Source organism: Miniopterus natalensis, chromosome 2 (assembly GCF_054644295.1).
Source record: "Miniopterus natalensis isolate mMinNat1 chromosome 2, mMinNat1.hap1, whole genome shotgun sequence".
Classification (NCBI taxonomy): domain Eukaryota; kingdom Metazoa; phylum Chordata; class Mammalia; order Chiroptera; family Miniopteridae; genus Miniopterus; species Miniopterus natalensis.
Window position 1 is genome coordinate 101,257,495 of NC_142082.1, and position 19,040 is coordinate 101,276,534.

General features: G+C 38.8%; 1 protein-coding gene across 1 annotated transcript; it reads right to left on the bottom strand.

Moving 5' to 3' along the window:
• Nucleotides 1-442: 442 nt before the first annotated feature.
• LOC148093762 (protein POLR1D-like) lies at nucleotides 443-16,032 on the bottom strand. Its single transcript, XM_087814435.1, has 2 exons — nucleotides 15,962-16,032; nucleotides 443-1,557 (listed from the first exon to the last, which is right to left on the bottom strand). The coding sequence occupies exons 1-2, from the start codon at nucleotides 15,976-15,978 to the stop codon at nucleotides 1,275-1,277; spliced, it is 300 nt and encodes a 99-aa protein (XP_087670561.1). The 5' UTR covers nucleotides 15,979-16,032; the 3' UTR covers nucleotides 443-1,274.
• Between the last annotated feature and the right edge of the window lie 3,008 nt (nucleotides 16,033-19,040).

A 19,040-nucleotide genomic window follows, 5' to 3' on the forward strand; every position in this document is an offset into this window, starting at 1 on the left:
GAAAAGGGGTGGATGGAGTGAGAAGGCTCTGGTTTGTCACTCCTGGGCTTTTAGCTCAGAGCAGACTGAAGGTGTGGCAGAGCAGCTTGGTGGTGGTGGGGGGCAATACAGTCTATTCTGGTTTCTCTATAAACACCCTAAAGTGGACTTTTCGGATGTGCTCCTTTCTAGCTTTTAGAAAGGGCTTTTATTGGCTGCCAGGAAGCAGAGAGCAGGGCTGTGGCGGAGTGATTATCTGGGAGCAGCCAGGCATAAGCTCAGCCGCTTTGGAAAACTGGGGAGGGGGTACAGAGAGACAGATTCTTCTTCCTTTTGTAGACCAGGGAAAGGGTGCTTGGTGACATTTTCCTGAGTATAAAAGGAAGAATACAGGTTTGAATAAAGGTTTGTAATTGTGTGTTAAAACAGTCACGCTGATATTGAAAAAAACAACAACAAAAAGGCCATTGTAAACACATTTTTATTTAAAATTAAGATTTCTGAAACAACTATACTAAGAGTGGTTATCATAGGTCTTTAGCTAAATAAGACATAGCATTAAAATAATTATATCCATTTAACTTTTGAGACTTCTTTTTAAAGCACCACTTAAAACTTACATATTCAAAAAAAAAATTAACTATAGAAAAACTGTTCTATCTGGGGAATGAGTTTGAGAATGCACAAGGGACAACAGAGCCAATCTTTAACCACTGCTTATTGACAGAGCACTAATTTCAAAGCCATTTGAGAGTTTCCTACATGGTTCACTTACAGGAAAACAAATGCAGAGTTATCAAAGAGTTTCTTGGTAAATTTCTAGCCCTTGGAAAGCTACAACTTTTCTTAAATATGATTTTTAAGTTTTAAATTTGTAACTCTAAAAGGTAACATATAGGATTTACAAGTATTTCATTTTTTGAGAAATGACTACAATTGCAGTACATCCAAAAAACTGGCCTACTTTAACAATCTCTGCAAACCTTTATGTTCCAGATTTATTTTGAAACCAATTTCTAAATGAGAACAGAAACAATACACATGTATACTATACTGCAGAAGTAGCTTACACTTGCCAAGACGTCTTCAGTGCAAGTTCCTTTGTACTAATTTCCTTGAAGAGTTTCTAGGTCATTTTTTGCTTGTCACAAAGACAAAGGACCTACTGTAAAAACTGCTCTTAGGTGTTTGCTCTGCCAGCTCAGGGCATGTCCTCAATAACCTTCTCTGCACACCCGTCTCCCACATGGAACAGCACTGTGCCTGGGGACAGTCCTGCTCATTCTCCTCCCTGCTCACCGCTTGTTCGAGCGCCTTTCATACTTGTCCTGGCTGCTCCGCTTCCTCGGTGGGGAACGGCTGACCGCGCCTCGCGCTTGGAAGCTGGGCCTGTAAGGGTGGGCTCTGCGCTTCCTTCCGCTTCCTTCCTTCTGATTCTCTTCCTTCTGGTTCTGGCTCTGCGCAGGTTCCTCTTCGCCCTCTTTTTGTTCATGGTCTTGTTCTTTCTGGGACGGGAGTGTGTTCTTAATTGTGTTAATGAGAAATCTTTTATTGGTTCCAGCAAGAGGACACTTCATCCTGGGGGTAAGGGGAAAAGAAAACAATCACAAATCAAAGAGCTGACTCCAAAGCCGGGCCCACGCGCATGGCTGCTGCCAAAGAATTCCGTGTCCACAGACCAAGTTCCTGAAGCTGTTCCGCTTTCCTTGCGTGCCACCTAGTGTAAACTCCGAGTACAGGGGGGAAGCAAGATGCTGGGATTCCTGAGGCCGGCCAGCTGGACCTCGGCTGAACGCTTTCACTCTTTCTTCCTCACTGGGAATAACTCTTCTACTGCTATGTATGTACAGGTATTGACTGCAATGCAAATTAACTGAATCATTTAATATTTTCTCCTTAAACAATAAACACCTGATTTGATTACAATCTGCATTTTGAGTGAAATACATTGTGGCTTGCTTTTAGTTACCAGAGAGTAAAACTGAGTCCTTCTTCAAGGAAAAAAAAAGTATACCTGCTAAATCGTGGATACTGGAGCTAAATGGTCTACTCTAGAAATAAAAACTGTCTAAGAAATCCATAATAACCAATGTCACCCAATAAATTCAATAAAAAAGAATCTATAAAAATACAAGAATCACCTTTTACCTTTTAAAAACTTCTTCCACTTTCTATTTCAGGACTGCAGTTTGCGCTCTGTTGGGGATCACCGTGCACACGCCTACTCTCTGGGTGCATTTCTGTGTGGGGTATGTCTGAGTAGCTTCATGATTCAAGGTTATCCAGGAGGGAGAATGTAACTAATTAAATTGCTAATTAACATGCTGTTATACTTACATACCACAATATTTATTTTTCATGTGTAGCAAATCTATCATTTTGGAAAAGAAAACCCCACAGAAATGAAAACTTGCATATTTCTCTTGGCCTTGAGCTGTCTGCCATATGATGAGCTAATTTTAGGCAGATACGGATCTCCAATATCAGGCTGGTTGGTATTAAATGAAATGAATGTAGGATTCTATAATCTCCATCTCTGTATTAAACTATAATTCAAAGAAAATTCCACAAAATACTTCCCAATCACCCCACCAGCACCTGCTTAGTTATTCTGTAGCCTATGATGTGTAAGTGAAACAAAAGCAGTCATCAGCCTACTGTCATCACAGGGAGGTCAGACCACCTCAGGCAACCAGAATGGCACTGAATCTGGAAGTAAAAGGAGGAGGGGAAAAATGCCCCCTGCTGCAGATATGCAGCTCTAAGCTTGCACGGACAGAGAAAACATCTGACAAGAATCAGAGAGGGTGTAAACACCCAATGTTCTGGGCATACTCCATGCTCAGGCCAGGGAGTGGCAGGGTAATGAATTAGAACAGAATGAGCTAGAAGAGAATGTAGAGGGGAGGACAGCGGAGCACAGTAGCAGCAGTGGGAACATTTAGAGGTAGTGATGGCACTGGAATTTTTTTGGGGGGGTTGTTTTTTAGCACTGGAGTTTAGAAGCCATGGTGAATGAGATGAGGAAGAGGAAAGGTGATAATAAAGAGCAAAGAAAAATGGGTCTGCGAGTACGGGGGGGACAAAACTATTAGCTCCCTGTAACTCTGTAGGGCTTCACTGAGCTTCCAGAAAAGTGCACCAGCACCGTGCTGCCTCAGTGGTACAAGGCAAAGCCATTTATGCCTCCCGGAGGAACCTCAGCACTGGGTGCTCTGTGCAGTAAGAGAGCGTGTGACGAGGGGGCAGGCCGAGCTCTTACTTCAGGGCTTCCTAGGGTACCACTGAGTCCACGTACTGCTTTGGTGAAGAAACGTGAACCACTGTGGTTGCCAACTCAGCAAAGAGTCAGAGGAGTATGACACACAGGTGTCCCAGAGCAGTACAAAGCTGCTAGCCTGCAGGAAACACTATCCTTGAACGCAAACTATAAAACGCTGGTGCCCCTCTCTGCCAACTGTGGCCCACATACATCTCTTGGATATAGAAGGCTAGGAAGAGTGGTGAGAAATACCCAGCTACAGGAGAATTCTGGGGTCTTTCCACTGCAGTGCACCCTCTCAGTGCTGGTATCACCAGTCAGTTCTTCTCTGGATTAAATCAATGAGGAAAAATGATTATTGCCAAATGGGACAATAATCCAGGACCTTAAAATGAAATCTTTGTAACACCTGGTGAGTTCCACTATATTTTGCTATCTCCCACATGAGATCACCTTTAACACCCCCTGCTTAGCCGAGATGAATGAAGCTCCTGTTCTGTGGGAGAACAGAGGGTTCATGGAGTGAGGGCTGTCAGGGGCCACGCTTCCCGTCTCAGCAGAGCGGCCGAGAGAGCTCCTCAGAGAATGAGGTGGTTTCCCAGAATATTCACAAGAAAACAGGCATTCATACTACATCTCTCTGTAACATCAAAGATGGCATTTTAAAGTTGATTATGCCTGGCATTCTATTCAAGGTGAAAAGGCAAGGATGGCGTAGAGAACTGATTTTCTTGAGGGCAGGAGTGGGGAGGCTTCGAAAGTGACCTCTCTCCCAAACATGACAGGACACATTTTAGAAATGATGACAAATGCTCATTTAAATTCTATTAACAAATAAGGCAGGTCAAGGAGATAAGGGGGTAGTTGTAAGGAAATACGAACATAGTAAATGATTCTTTATAATTACAAAATCTTCACTAAATACATTAAAATATAAGGAGAATAACATCAATGCTGATGTTTGAGGAAATCACATTGGCCTTAATGTGATAGTTAATTTTGCTGAATCTCACAGCCAGCTCTTTCTGGCTATGAACTCACACAGCACAGTATACTAGCTGAACACACATGTCCTGGAACCATAACACCTAGCAGACTGCGTGTGAGACACATTATACAATATCCCTGTTGCCTCATCAGTTAAATGGGGATAATAATAGTGACTCTCTTAAAGGGCTGCATGCAGACCAAATGAGAACATGTCAGGTGCTTAGCATAATACGTCACTAATAACTAGCACTCGGTAAATGTTAGCTCTGGTGAATCTCCTGCCTCTACTACTTAATTAGCTGCCTGACTATGGCAAGTTGCTTAACTTCTCTATAAATCAGTTTTCCCCATTTGTAAATGGGAGTCAGAAATATTTACCTTGTAAAGCTACTGAGAGGCTTTAATGAGATAATGCATGAAGCACTTAGCACAGTACCTGGCACTCAGTAAATCTTCAATACATGTTATCTATGGGTCTATAACTCTTATCCACAATTCCAAAATTTAAAAACCCCTGTAAATCAAGTTGTTTTTATGACACCAGAGCTCATTTGGCAGCAAAATGTCCTAAGGTCACACTGGGGTATTTATATCTGCCTTTGGTACCAATTTAGGGTAGGCACTCCTACGTTTTGCTGAAGAAATGATAATGTGTTGAGCAAGTACTACTGGGGGGTACTTGTGGTGCATACCATATGTGCTCCAGTTCCTCTCTAAAGTGTGAAATTTATACCTAAATTTAGAAGGTAATCTGGATCCAGGGGTTTTAAACAAGGAACTATGGATCTATATTATTGCTCACTCTCTATTCATGAAAAATAATAGATAGTACTCAAAGAAATTAATACACCAGGGATTTTTCCACAGTGGCAACTCGTGAGAACATCCCAGTTTCAAATCACCTGGGATAATAAGCTAATCAGGAACAGAGTAGAATATCTGATGTTTCTCATTAAGAAAAATACCAAAAAAGAATAAAACTGCCATCAAGAAAAAGTTAGAGAGAAATTTTAAAGAAATTTTCATAAAAATAGTTAAAATGAAAAAGGTTCAGTATTTCCAGGCTATCTCAATTCTCCATGAATATCAGGGTAAATGGGAACTAGGTGTTACCTCTGAGCTTATAATTTGCATTTCCTAATGTTTTGTAAACTCTGTTCATAGATGGTCCTCATATATACAACTAAAGGTTGAAGTAAGTAGGTAGTCTCCATGGTCCCTTCCAGATTTAAGATTCTCCGCTCATGTTCTTTATGTTCACTTTTCAGAAATTACTCTGTTCGCATCCATCATGTCAACATATTACTTCATTTCACTGACTTCTGTCTTCTTGTTCCTCAGCTCTTTCTTAGAGCCATGTTTTTCTGTATTTGAGATGACATGACAAGCTAGCATTAGATGAGTCTCTAGCATTAATGAGTATTGAACTCAACTGTTCTAAAGCCTTTTTCACACTAGCATTGAGGTAAAACCCTGAGCACTGCAGTAAGGGCACAGGTCGTGTCTGCTCTATATGTCTACTGTGTCTATGTCACTGGCGATGCCCAATGGAGTGCTGGGGTGGGGGACTGAAGGAGGCCACAGGACAGGACAGCCCCTCTCCTGTCTGTAGCTCTAATCCATGCAATGTCTACTTTCTCACCCTGAATAGTTATTTTTATTTTTGGTTTTAGAAAATTATACTAGTTCATGCGGGAAGAGTCAAACTTAAGGTACTGACAACATAAGCTGATATAAAACTCTAAATATACTGAGCCTGGTTAAAACTACTCTAGAAAGTACCCCTGAAGCATTGTTGGACTGAAGATACAGCATTCTATCTATGTTAAACTTTAAAAGTGAAGCCATTCCCTTCACATTCAAAGCTGTCACCCCAGAAGCTGTGCTGAAGGGTTCTGCACACCATAGAAGAGGTAGATCTCTAGAGAATCTGCCATGAGAGAGACTAAGATGGTTCAAGGTTTTCATCTTTTTTTTTGAGTAGGCATGCTGTAAAACATAATTTGCAAAAATAAGGCACTTTCTTCCTGCAGTTATCATACTCAACTTATGAAAAACAGTAAACTGTATAACAAACCTAGAGAACAAAAAGGGGAAGACAAAATTAATCTTTTTCTTCAGATTTTAATACTTTTCTCTCTCTACCACTGAAGGGTGAAGGCAGCATTCTACAGATTTAGACCTGTCGCTTTGGGTTTCTAAAATAGTTTCATGGCCTGGCTAGATGTGGCTCAGCGGTTGAGCGTCGACCTAGGATCCAGGCGATCGGGGTTCGATTCCGGGTCAGGGCACATGCCCGGGTTGCGGGCTCAATCCTCAGTCAGGGGTGTGCAGGAAGCAGGTGATCAGACTCTCATCACTGATGTTTCTATCTCTCTCTCTCCCTCTCCTTTCCTCTCTCTGAAATCAATAAAGATATATTTAAAAAATAAAAAAATAATAAAAAAAGTTTAATGAATATGACCCATCCAGTAGTGACACATGATCACTAGCCAATAATAATAACAATGGTGATGCTAACTAACACTTATTAAGTAATCACCCTGTGCTATGATATTACCAATGTCACTTAATTTCATTTCTCCAACCACAGGACATGGAGCTGGAATTGGAACCAGGGGGCCTAACTCTAGAGCCCACCCTTTTAGCACTATCCCATATGGGGCAGAAGGAGCAGAAGGAAGGCACACTGCAGTCTAGTCAGATGGCCAATTACCAGAGGAGTTAGGGAAAGAAACTATAGGTGAAAAGCCCTGTGTAGCTGAGGCTTCTTCATCTAGCAGAGGCACCAGGACACAGATCTGTATGCAGTGTCAAGTTGGCTAAGAACAGCTGGCTAGTCACAAGCCCCCAAACAAAGACAAAGGCAGAGAACTCCCCAACACACTTGAATTGACTGTGCAAATCATAGTTCTTAGTCTTAGAGGCTTTGGGATCATGGAAGCAAGGTTCCAGGTGATGTATCCCAATTCATTCCTTTATTCTACAGCTAAACCAATCCCCACACCAGCAGATAGCATTTTATCTTCCATTCTGTACATATTTGTGCACTCTCATGGATGTAAGTTTAACATAACACCAGTAGAAATAAGTATAACTATGCTTCCAACACGCCATGAAACAAGGGCACTATTTAAAATCCTGAGCCTGTAGTTGATCACAACTCACTCTGTTGTTTAATGCTGCCACAACTACCATAACCACCCAGGGGCTACAGTTTATAATTTGGCAATCAAATGCCTCAGCGTCTGGCCACGTGAGAAATTCTTTTATAGCATTACGATCTCCATTACTAAACTGTTAATCCTTAATTACCCTGCATACAATAGTCCTGAGGCCTAAGGTAGGTTTTTCACTACACTGTCTGTAATGCTACACCTAAGAATAATGAAAAATAGTTAACATAGATACACACAGCTATAATATTCATTTTTATAGATCTGAGAATCTTTCATATGTAAGGCATTATGCTAGGTCCTGAAGTAAAGATAAATACCAGACTATCTGTCTCAGTATTTATGCACTTTAGGGGACTAACAGGAGGAAAGAAGCTATGGGAAGATGAAGTTCAGAAGGAGATATGTACACAGTGGTGTACTGGGATAGATGACAGGCTATATCCATGGCCTCCTGCTCCGTTAGTAACACAGAGCATTTACACAGCTATATGATCCAATGGAAACACATTTTGGGCTCTGATACACTTTCAGAACTGGATATGAAAGGAATGTGTGAAGCAGGGGCAGGAAACATTGGTGAATGTTTTGATGTTAACAGACAATAATCCACAGAAGAGAGGTAGTATGTAGCTAGAGACAAGGAAGAGAAGTTCTAGTCCCATCAGCAGTTGGTTAGCCAGGGCCTAGGAACCTCTTTGGGCCCCATAATCTTAAACTATAAAGTAAATGCTTGGATCTCTGTGGCCCTGAAATACTGCCAAGAGCCTCACACATGCATGTGTCACTCTGAAATTGGAGCTCTTTCTCCTTCTAGCTGTTGCAGTGGGCTGTGGATTCAAAACTTTAAGGCCAGGAGAGTGTCTTCTTTACTGCTACCTGTGCTTGGCCTCTTAACATACTTACTGGCGCTCTGTGATTATTCAAATGAGTACAAAAAACACTGCTTGGATAAAGACCAGGGAAATTATTTGCTTTCCAGTATTCAAAAGCTGATGACATAAAAATAGAACAATGTAATCGATGGTTTCTCTTACCACTAGATTGACCCTATGCCAAAACAGAAAAAAGCACCCCAAAATGCCATTCCCCTTAAGACAACTGGGTCAAGAAAACTGAATAATCATTTTCTGTCAGGTTAGATCTTTGGAACTTTTTGTATCAAAAGATAAACCTTTCCAAGTATAAGGCTGAAGTTCCACAGGCATTAGACTAAAAAATTAAATTGGGCTATAGACAAGCTGAAGTGAAAATGACCAGAATAAAAGCAGCATTGTAGACAATGAAGCCAAGCACATTTCTGAAATTTGGGCTTATAAATTCCTTTATGTCGACTCAAAAGAACTCATATAGGCCAATATTTCAGCTTCTCCAAGGCCTCTGTCAAGAACACGTCTAAAGAGATTCTTTTGCTGAAACACATTCAGAAAGTATAGAGTGCCAAATGGTCTTTTTCTTTACAAAATAAAAACGGCATCACACTTGCATTTTCTTTAGTTTCGCAATTTCTTTCTGGCAACGACTCAACTACCTCACTAAGATCATTTTATAGAATATCCAAGAGGAAAAAGTAACGTCACTCACTCTCATTCTATTTTAAATTTTAAAGCAAATATAAAGGTTCTTCTAGATGCTTAGAAAAACAGACCTGCTAGTAAACAACAAATTGTCCATTCCTTACAGATCTATACAAGAAGGTCCACTTGACAGGGCTGGGCTGGGGACACCCATGGCTGGACGCCTGGCTACCCGCGTGCAGTCAGGCTGACTGCCCTGGGAGAGGGGACACTCTAAACTCTGCAGAGCAGGTTGGTATCATTCTTTGTAATAAATAGGGATTAGTGTAGTGGTTTTCAAATCTGTGTGCACTTTAAAATAACCTGGGTATCTTTTTAAAACTCCAAAGCTCAGGCCAAACCCCAAACTAATAGTCTTTGATGGTGGGACACAGACATAAATTTTGAAAGTTTCCCAGATGATTTCAAATGTGCGGATAAGTTTGGGAACCAATGGATTACTGATTAAACATTTTTATTCACACACATACACACACACAAACAAATAGAAAACCAGGTGATCACTCAGGATAAGCACCATGGGGAAGCTGTTCTTTGGCCCAGCACCGAGGAGCAGAAGCAAGTCATCGCTGTCCTTGGGCCAGAACTTTCATAGCTCGCATCCTTTAGAGTAGGCTGTACTAAAAGAACTGTGTTCACTGCCCATTATAAAACTGGAGTTTTCAAGTGAAAGAAAATTAGACTTCCGGGAAACTATGAACTTGATTGGTTCCCAAGACTTAAAATACTTTTCTGATGAGATTAGTGGTGATATTTACAAATGTGTTTTTAAAAATTATACAATGAAATGTGTCAATATTTGAAAGATCTTCACAGCTCAGTGAACCAGTATTTTCTAGTTGCTGATTCAAGATGTTATAAAATCATGCATGAGTAGAAGAACCAGTCAAAGTGCAAGGTAGACCAAGGGATTTTATTGCAATAGAATATGAAAAGTTCACATTATTAAAAAGAATGTTAAGAAACTACCACTTGCCCTGGCTGGGTAGCTCAGCTGGTTAGAATGTTGTTCTGCTACGCCAACGTTGCCGGTTCAATCTCCGGTCAGGACACATACAAGAATCAATCAACAAATGCATAAATAAGTGGAAAAACAAAAATCAATGTTCTCGTTCTCCCTCTCCCTCTCCCTCTCCCCCTCCCTCTCCCTCTCTCTAAAATCAATCAGGAAAAAAATTATATATATATATAAAAAAAGAAACTACCACTTGTTGAGGTTACTTGCAAAGTTTTGATGTAGTATTAAAGAGTACCACGATTTTCTGAAAAGGCTATTGAAATACTTCTTTCTTTTCCAAAGACATATTCATGTGAGGTCAGATTTTGTTCATCTACTTCAACCAAAATAACCTATTACAACAGACTGCAGAAGCAGATATGAAATTCTAGGTATCTTTTAAAAGCCAGACATTAAAGAGGTTTGCAAAAACATTAAACAATGCCACTCTACCCAATATATATATTGTTATTTTTATTAAAAAAATTCTTTACCTTAATATGTGATGGGTTTATTATTATTTTTAAATGAATTAATGCTGTAACAATTGCTCAATTTTAATTTATAAAACAATAAATACAGATAGATATGACCCACATAAAAAAAAGTTCTTTAGGGCCAATACATTTTAAGACTTGTAAAGGTTCCTAAAACCAAAAAGTTCGAGGACCATTGTTATAAGACAATTGAAAAAACTAACAATGTAGTCTCCCAGGACCTATCCTATAAGTCTGGAATGTCTTACTTTTCCTGCCATCTTTTACTTCCTTTTCAGCATGCTCTCCCTCCTTCATGGGAAGAGGCTGCTAACTGTCCCCCAGGGAACATCCTTAAAGGGAGGGAGCATATTTTCCTTCTTTTCTTTTCCCTTTCTGCTAACTGAAATGTGGATTTAATGGTTGCTACTATATTAGACGATGTGGAAAAGAATGACACCCTATAGTTGGGAGATTTGAAAACTGGAAGAAACCTGGGTCCTCAATAATTTTGTGGAACGGCCAACCTAACTGAAATGATACCCAAAGAGTACATCCACACTTCCATAAATCTCAAGATGGCTTGTGCATATGGTAATTCTTCCAACGGGGCACAGAGCTGACACTGATACTAGTTATTTTACTACCAGAAAGTTCTACTAACCCAATAAGTGGCACTACGGTGGTCAGAATGAATGACTTCCAGCTGCCTAGGAACAACTGATCTTGAACACTCCTCACATAGCAAGAACTCTGACTGATACTTTCTTATTCACTTTCAAGTCATCTGAATTTATGATAGAACTCTATGCTAATTCTTTAGGTTGGACCAATGACTAATGTTAATCTGATGAAGGTCCTGCCTTACACCAAAAACCAAAGCAGCCTGCCCCTAACAAAGTTTGTACTAATGTGATTTCCATGAGCAGAGGAAGCTTATCTCAGGAAAGGGCAGAGGACAGAAAGAAGGGCAGATTTAACTAACATGCACTGATTGCTCCATGTCAGAAACCATGCTGAGTGTTTTCAGACATATTATCTCACCAAAGTTTTACAACCATCCTTCCAGGAGGTACGGATTTTATTAAACCTGTGTTATGTACAGATTAACTCACACTGGATTATTTCATTTTATTATATCACTTCATCCATCAATACATCAGAATGAATTTCTAAAAAAATGCCAGCTTTTTAAAAATAAAATAACAGCAATACCATTTTCACATATAAAAAATCAACATTAATTCCCTAATATCATCAAATACCTCCAATTTTAAGTTAGTTTGGAAAAGGATTCTAACAGGCTACACGTTTTACTTGATGCATCTCAAATCTATTAATTCATAGGATATTTCTCTTCTTTTCCTTGCAATCCAGTTGTTAAAGAAACGAGGTTATTTGTTCTGTAGAATTCCCTACATTTTGGATTTTTGTGATTTTATCCCTATAGTGTCATTTAATATGTTCCTCTGCCCTCTGTATTTCCTGCAAAATAGTTTTAACTGGAGACTTGACCAGGTTCGAGTTCAAATTTTTGACAAGGATGTTTTAAGTGCTGCTATGCTCTTCCTATTGTGGTGCAACGACTGATCAGTGAGTTCTGGTGTTGTCTGCGTGGCCCAGTCATCAGGAAATTTCCTATCAACTTTTCATCTGATAGATTTAACAGCCATTGATGACCTTTACCTAGGATAGTAAAATGATGACATTCTTTTCTTTTTACTCAGGTTTACTGAGGTATAATTTATACAGAATAAAATTTATCCTTTTAAATAACAGTGTTAACGAGTTTTGACAAATGTATGAAATCATGTAATTACCACAAAAATAAAGATATAGAACATTTCAATCCTATGTACAAATTCTGCAGTAAATCCCTTCCTTCCACCCGTACCTCCTGGCAGTGATCTGTTCTGGCTTTTCTAAAATGTCATATAAATGGAATCTGTGTGACACTTTGTGTACGGATTCTTTTACTTACACAATGCTTTTGAGATTCACCCATGCAGTGAGCATCAGTAGTTCTTTTCCTTTTTATTACTGACTAGCACCGAATGTGTGCGTTTAAGCACAATTTGTTTATCCATTAATCAACTAATGGACATTTGGGTTATTTCCAGTTTTGAGCTATCATGAATAAAGCTGCTATGAACATTACAGCACAGATTTTTGTGTGGCTTAAATTTCCAATTTTCTGGTATGTATGTAATAAATTGTCAACTGTTTTTTTTTCACCATGGTTATACGATTTCACATTTCCACCAACTAGTTGTTCCACATCTTCACCTTTATTTAGTACTGGAAGATTTTTAATTTTTTTTTTTTTTTTTAGCCATTCTAGCACGTGTTGTGGTAGCTGTTATTTTAATTTGCTTTTTCCTGATAACTAATGATTTGAGCATCTTTTCATAGAATGGCCAATCTTATATCATTTTTGATGAGGTGTTTACTCAAATGTTTTGTACATTTTTAGATTGTCTCCTTATTGAGTTAAGAATTACATTATGTAGTTATTACCATTTTATTATTCACATTTTTAATCTTATTTTTTTCTTCTTTAAATAAGCCTCTTTAACATTTCTTGTAATACTGGTCTGGTGGTGATAAACTCCTTTTGCTTTTTCTTATTTGGGAAGCTTTTAATCTCTCCTATTCTAAATGATAGCTTTACTGGGTAATCTTGGTTAAAGGTCCATCACTTTGAATATTTCATGCTAATCCCTTCTGGTATGCAAAGTTTCTGTTCAGAAGTCAGCTGACAGTCCTATGAGAGCTCTCTTGTACTAACTGGTTATCTCTTGCTACTTTTAAGATACTCTTTGTCTCTAAACTTTGACATTTTAATTACGATACATCTTGATATGAGCCTCTCTGGGTTTGTTTTGTTTAGGATTCTGTGCTTCCTGGATTTATATGTCTTATTCCCTTTGCCAATTTAGGGAAGTTTTCTGTAATTATTTCTTTGAAGTTTCCAATTCCTGTTTCTCGTCTCCTTCTGGTACTCCTATGATGTGGATGTTGGTATGCTTGACACTGTCTCAGAGGCCCCTTAAACTATCCTCATTTTATAAAACTCTTTTTTCTTTTGGCTGTTCTGATTGGGTGTTTTCTGCTTTCTTATCTTCCAAATTGCTGATCTGATTCTCTGATTCATCTACTCTGCTATTTCCTGTAATATATTCTTCATTTCAGTTAGTGTATTCTTCATTTCTGACTGATTCTTTTTTATGTTTTCTATCTCCATTTTTATGTTTCCTATTTCTTTATTAAAGTTCTCACTGAGTTCCTCTACTCTTCCCCTAAGTTCACTGAGCATCCTCATAACTAGTGTTGTGAACTCTGCATCTGGTAGATTGCCTGTCTCCATTTTGTTTAGTTCTTTTCCTAGAGTTTTGTCCTGTTCTTTCATTTGGGACATGTTTCTTTGTCTCCTCATTTTGGCTGACTCCCTGTGTTTGTTTCTATGTATTAAATAGATCTGCCATGTCTCCTGGTCTTGATAGACTGGCCTTATGTAGTAGGTGCCCTGTGGGGCCCAATGGTGCAGTCTCCCTGGTCACCTAAGTAGGTTGCTCCAGGTGTGTCTCTCGTGTGAGTTGTGTGTCCCCTCCTGCTATAGTTGAGACTTGATTGCTGTTGACACATCAATGAGAGGGATTGACCCTCAGGCTGACTGGCTGTGAGGAATGACCATGATTACAGTGGAGGTGCTATTGTGCAGGGGCTGACCTCATGGAGCAGGAGTCACTTTAGAGGGGCTCTGGTGCCTGCTGAGTCTGCCCTCTGGGTGTGTGGTTTGTGGAGGTGGCTGGATGATGCTCGGGTGTGGTCTGAAGCTGACCACCAGGTGTGTTTGCTCTGGGTCCTCTTGGGAGGGGTTCTGGTGCAGGTGGAGGTCAGCTGCTGCCTGTGCCTGGCCTGCGGCCACCTGGTATGAGCTACAAAGTGATCTGTAGAAGGCTGCCACTTACTGAGCTTGGAGGAGCCTAGGAGAGGCTAAGCTGGAAAACAAGGCCAGCGTCCACTACTGCAAATTTTGGGGCTGCTTATGGCTGAGGCCAGCCACTGTTTGTTTGGGGTTTGTGAACCTTTGAGACATTTTAGGAAAGTCCCCAGAGCTGGTTGAGACTAGCCATTTATATGGAAAAGCTACTGGAAGTGGTTTGGGGGAGCCTGCAAATTGGGTTGGGCAGCATCTCAGGGAATCACCAAGTGAAAGTGTTAGACAGGTTAATGGACACTGTCTTGTGGCCTACCTGCTCCAGCAGGCTCTGTGGAGGGAGGGCCCAACAAAGGAAAATGTGTCTGCCTGCACTTATATCTGGGAGAAAGCTGCCCCTCCATCCCTTGCCCTAACGCCAGACAATTCAGTTCTCCCCCATATGTCCGTGGCACTTTTCCAGCTGCTGCCTCAGTGCTGGAGCTTAGAGTAAGTGAGTCTGTCAGCAAGTAAGTCCATGCACAAGCCCTTTAGAGGAACATCTGGGACTCCAGCAGCTCTCTTTCTCACTAAGCCACAACCCTGCTGGTTTTCACTGTCAGAAGTTATAGGAAATTTACTTCCCCAAACTAGAACCCTGGGATGGAGAGCCTGTTGTGAGACTGGGACCTCACTCCTTAGGGGGGGACCTCCACAGTGAAGATATCCCTCCTGTTTCTTAATGGCCACAGCAAGGTTGTGGCGCCTGTCTGTTCCATTTGTCCATCTCTGCTACCAGTCTCCACGTAGCTTCTTCTGTGTATCTTTAGTTTTTAGACTTCTGTTCAGCTAGTCTTCAGGCAGTTCTTAATGATGGTTGTTCTGTGTTTTAGCTGTGGTTTTGATATGCATGGGAAGAGGTGAGCACAGCCTTTACCTACTCTGCCATCTCAATAGGATTCTATTTTCATATTTTACTTTTTAGTGGCTCACAGTACTTCATCATAATAAATTTTAAATTGTAGATAAAAGATCTAAAAATCAGCATACCTACTGAATGGGAATGCTATTGCTAATGTAATACTTAAAAGAGCAGACTTGATACTTAGGGCTAAATCTTTCCTTTGTTTATATTACTAACTTTTAATCAGCTCTATTTTGTATAGAAACTTAAGTTCTATGTGACTGAACTGTCACATAATTAAAATACGTACAATTAGAAATTTTTAAAGAAAAATGTAATTTACTAATGATTATAATTAAAACCAAATTCTTAAACAATGAACACTGATATAATATTACTCTCACACAGGTGCCTTTAGGCACAGTAGTATCTATATATCTCTTGGGGTTTTGGAAACCAAAAAGAGATTAAAACCATGACAGACATTCTCCATATACATCCTTCTGCCCACTTCTTCAAGTTATTAGAGTTCCTCAGCTTCAGCCCTCAGTGGTCTTCTCTACTACTTGCCTTGAGTGATTTCCTATACATCCATGGTTTTACATTCCCTCTATTTGCTAAAGAAGACTTTTCTCTTTAATATTTATTTTAAGTTTTAAGGAAGATTACTCAAGTACTTACCAACCCATAGGTCCCATTGTTTCAGCTCTCGTTTTCCCACGTTTTGCCTCTTTAAGCAGTTCTTCGATTGCTTTTCTGGTGGGGAAAAAGGAACAAATGTGAGAGGTAGTCACCCCACTAAATTCTGAAAAACAATTTATTCCATGTATGTGATCTTTGGAAAGGAACAGCTCTGAAACATAAAATTTCAAAATTGGGAGAAATTTTTAAAAATGGTTGATAGTTTTAAAAACATAAAAGTAAAAATACTTTTTATATGAAGGGGGAAAACACTGAAAACTAAAGACAAAATGACAAACTATATCCATATTAAAAATGTTCAAATGCATTATTCTTCTGAAAAATACAAATTAACCCAACAATAATGAACCTGGTTTTGCTCATCTGTTAGGGGTAGAGAAATGGATATTCTTTTCTCTACTAATGGGGACTGAAGGTAATATAACATTTCTGGAGGACAATTTGACAACATGATAAAGAGCCTTAAAAATAATGCATACCTGTTGACCTAAAATTTCCACTTTATCCTATGAAATATTCAAGTAAGTATGCAAAACCATATGTATGAAGATACTCATTAAACAACTTGTTAACAACTGATGAAAAATAATAGAAAACTTAAATGTTTACTAAAAAAAGGCTTAGCTAAATAAATCATGGTATATCCACATAGCAGATTAGGTAGTCAATAATGAAGACAAATGAATAGTTGGCACAGAAAGACATTCATAACATATTTAGTATCTAAAACTGGGTACAAAACAATGTACAGGGGTTGGCAAAAGTAGGTTTACAGCTGTATGTAAAACAGTTTATTCTTGTATTATTATTTGTTAATTATTGTATTATTATAAACTGCAAACCTACTTTTGCCAACCCCTGTATATAAGATAATTTTATTTTAAATTTATTTACATGTGTATATTGCATAGGAAAACATTTGGAGAGACGTTATCAATATGGTAAGGTGATTTTTAAGATGATTTCTATTTTTTTTGTTTGCTTCTCTGAATTTTCTATTTTTTCTAGAGTGAATCCATATTATCTGTGTAATTTTTATAAAGAGATTTAAAAACACCCAAGAACTTATTTATCAACCATATTCTGGGACTTACTATGTCTAAGATACTGTGCAAGGTGCTGTGGGTAGTAAAATAGGAAGAGATAATCATCCCTCACTATTATGTCTGATATATAAATAATGAAGTTAAGGAAAAAAGGGGTGCAAGGGTGTAAACAAATATAGTTATAGTCCAAAGATAGAACTAAAAATCTAATCAGAATGTTTTGAAACTGGATAACTATATATTGATTCTATATAAAAACATTTAATTACAATGTTATAATACTACTATAGATACTATTTACATACTTCTCAAATGATATTAACATTGTTAGTTTATAAAAATGCTTTATTTTATATTGATTTTTATTTTATCAAGGCATGCACATGGCTTAAAAAGACAAATATTATTTAAAGACTTGTACTAAAATATAGCAGTTTTCTGTGTCATCCTCCCTATCCACCAAAAAAATCCCTTTTTCAGCTATTTTTTATCTATTTCTCTTGGTATTTACTTACATATTTCTAATAGTATGTTTTCAAACTATTTCACCACTCTCTTAATCTTCAACAGATATATCTGGCTATTTTTCTGTAACGTACACATTTTTAAAATAAACTCTTGTTAATAGTAAGATCTTAAAAAAATGCCTTTTCAGCTAACTCAGCAGCGTGACACTTTCTAATCCATCTTGGGAGGGCTCACTGACAGGGTCAATGAAGAACTGAAACACTGACCAACTGTGCACCTTCTAACCCCCTGACTCACTTGATCAGGTTGTTTCACAGCTCAGCCTGCTGGTATAATGAGTCGATATATGCCTCTGATTACCACACATGCTTCTCCTTCCACCTCTTTAAAATAATAATACATCCTATTGATGTGATCTGAGGACTTCGTTTCATAAAGTATTTCATGAAAAATTTATCCCATCTAACTACAAAACACAGATCCTTTTTCATCCTTACAGATGTAAGTACAAAATATTATAGGGTAAAAATATTCCAAATACATCCCCTTATTCTCATCAATTAGTGTGGTAGTTTCCAAATAAAAACAGGTAATCAATCATATTTGGATTCACCCATGTGCTCCCTCTCCTCCTGACAACAAAAGCAGTTAAAAAATCATCAGGGGAAAACTTGTTTGGACAGTTCCCCAGTATGAACAAAGTATGCATCTATTACAAATAAACCAGAAGGCATTTTCCCATAAAGCTCTGTTAAAATGTTTGGTTAGCTTTCTAGACCAGCCTACAAAAGCCAATTTGTGTCAAAATACAGCTGAAATGCAGGTCAGCAGGAAATAATACTCAGTCTGGAACCTCATAGGGACCCTGAAGGCATATTCTAGGCACCGCTAAGAGCTATGAAGTTTGACACTGATTCTCCTGTAGTTTTGATTTATTTAAGGAGGGGAGGAATGGGGGACATCTGTAATACTCTCAACAATAAAAATTTAAAAAATCCAAACGGGAAAACAAAACAAAAACCAAAAAAACTATCTCCAGCACTGTTATTAACTTTATCCGCTGTGATTAAGGAAACTTTATGATTTACACCTACAATCAAAGGGAAAGAATGTATGAGAAAAACTGCCTGGGGTGAAACGAAGTCACCTGTGTTGAAAGATGGTAAAAGGTGGGGCTCAGACTGGGTGCAGATGGCATTCAGTCATCTAGTCTTCACATGGGTAAAGCCCACAACAAACGTGGGAAGCAGTACCCCATACCTATGGTTGGGGTGAACCCAAATTACAGATTTATAATTGGTTTGATGAGCTTGTTCAAAGTAATATTGCTAATGATCAGAGGAGGAACAAAACAGAAGGACCCATGTGTTTACGGCTACGAATCTCCTGGTCTTTCTATACTTCCTATCTCTTCCACAAACATTTGCACAGCAAGTCCTGGAGAAGACATTTTCTCTTTATCATTAAAAGAGGCAAAAAATAAAATACATGGGGGGAAAAAAAGGTCTAACAGTTGCCACTGCTTCCACACTCATTCAAGGAGA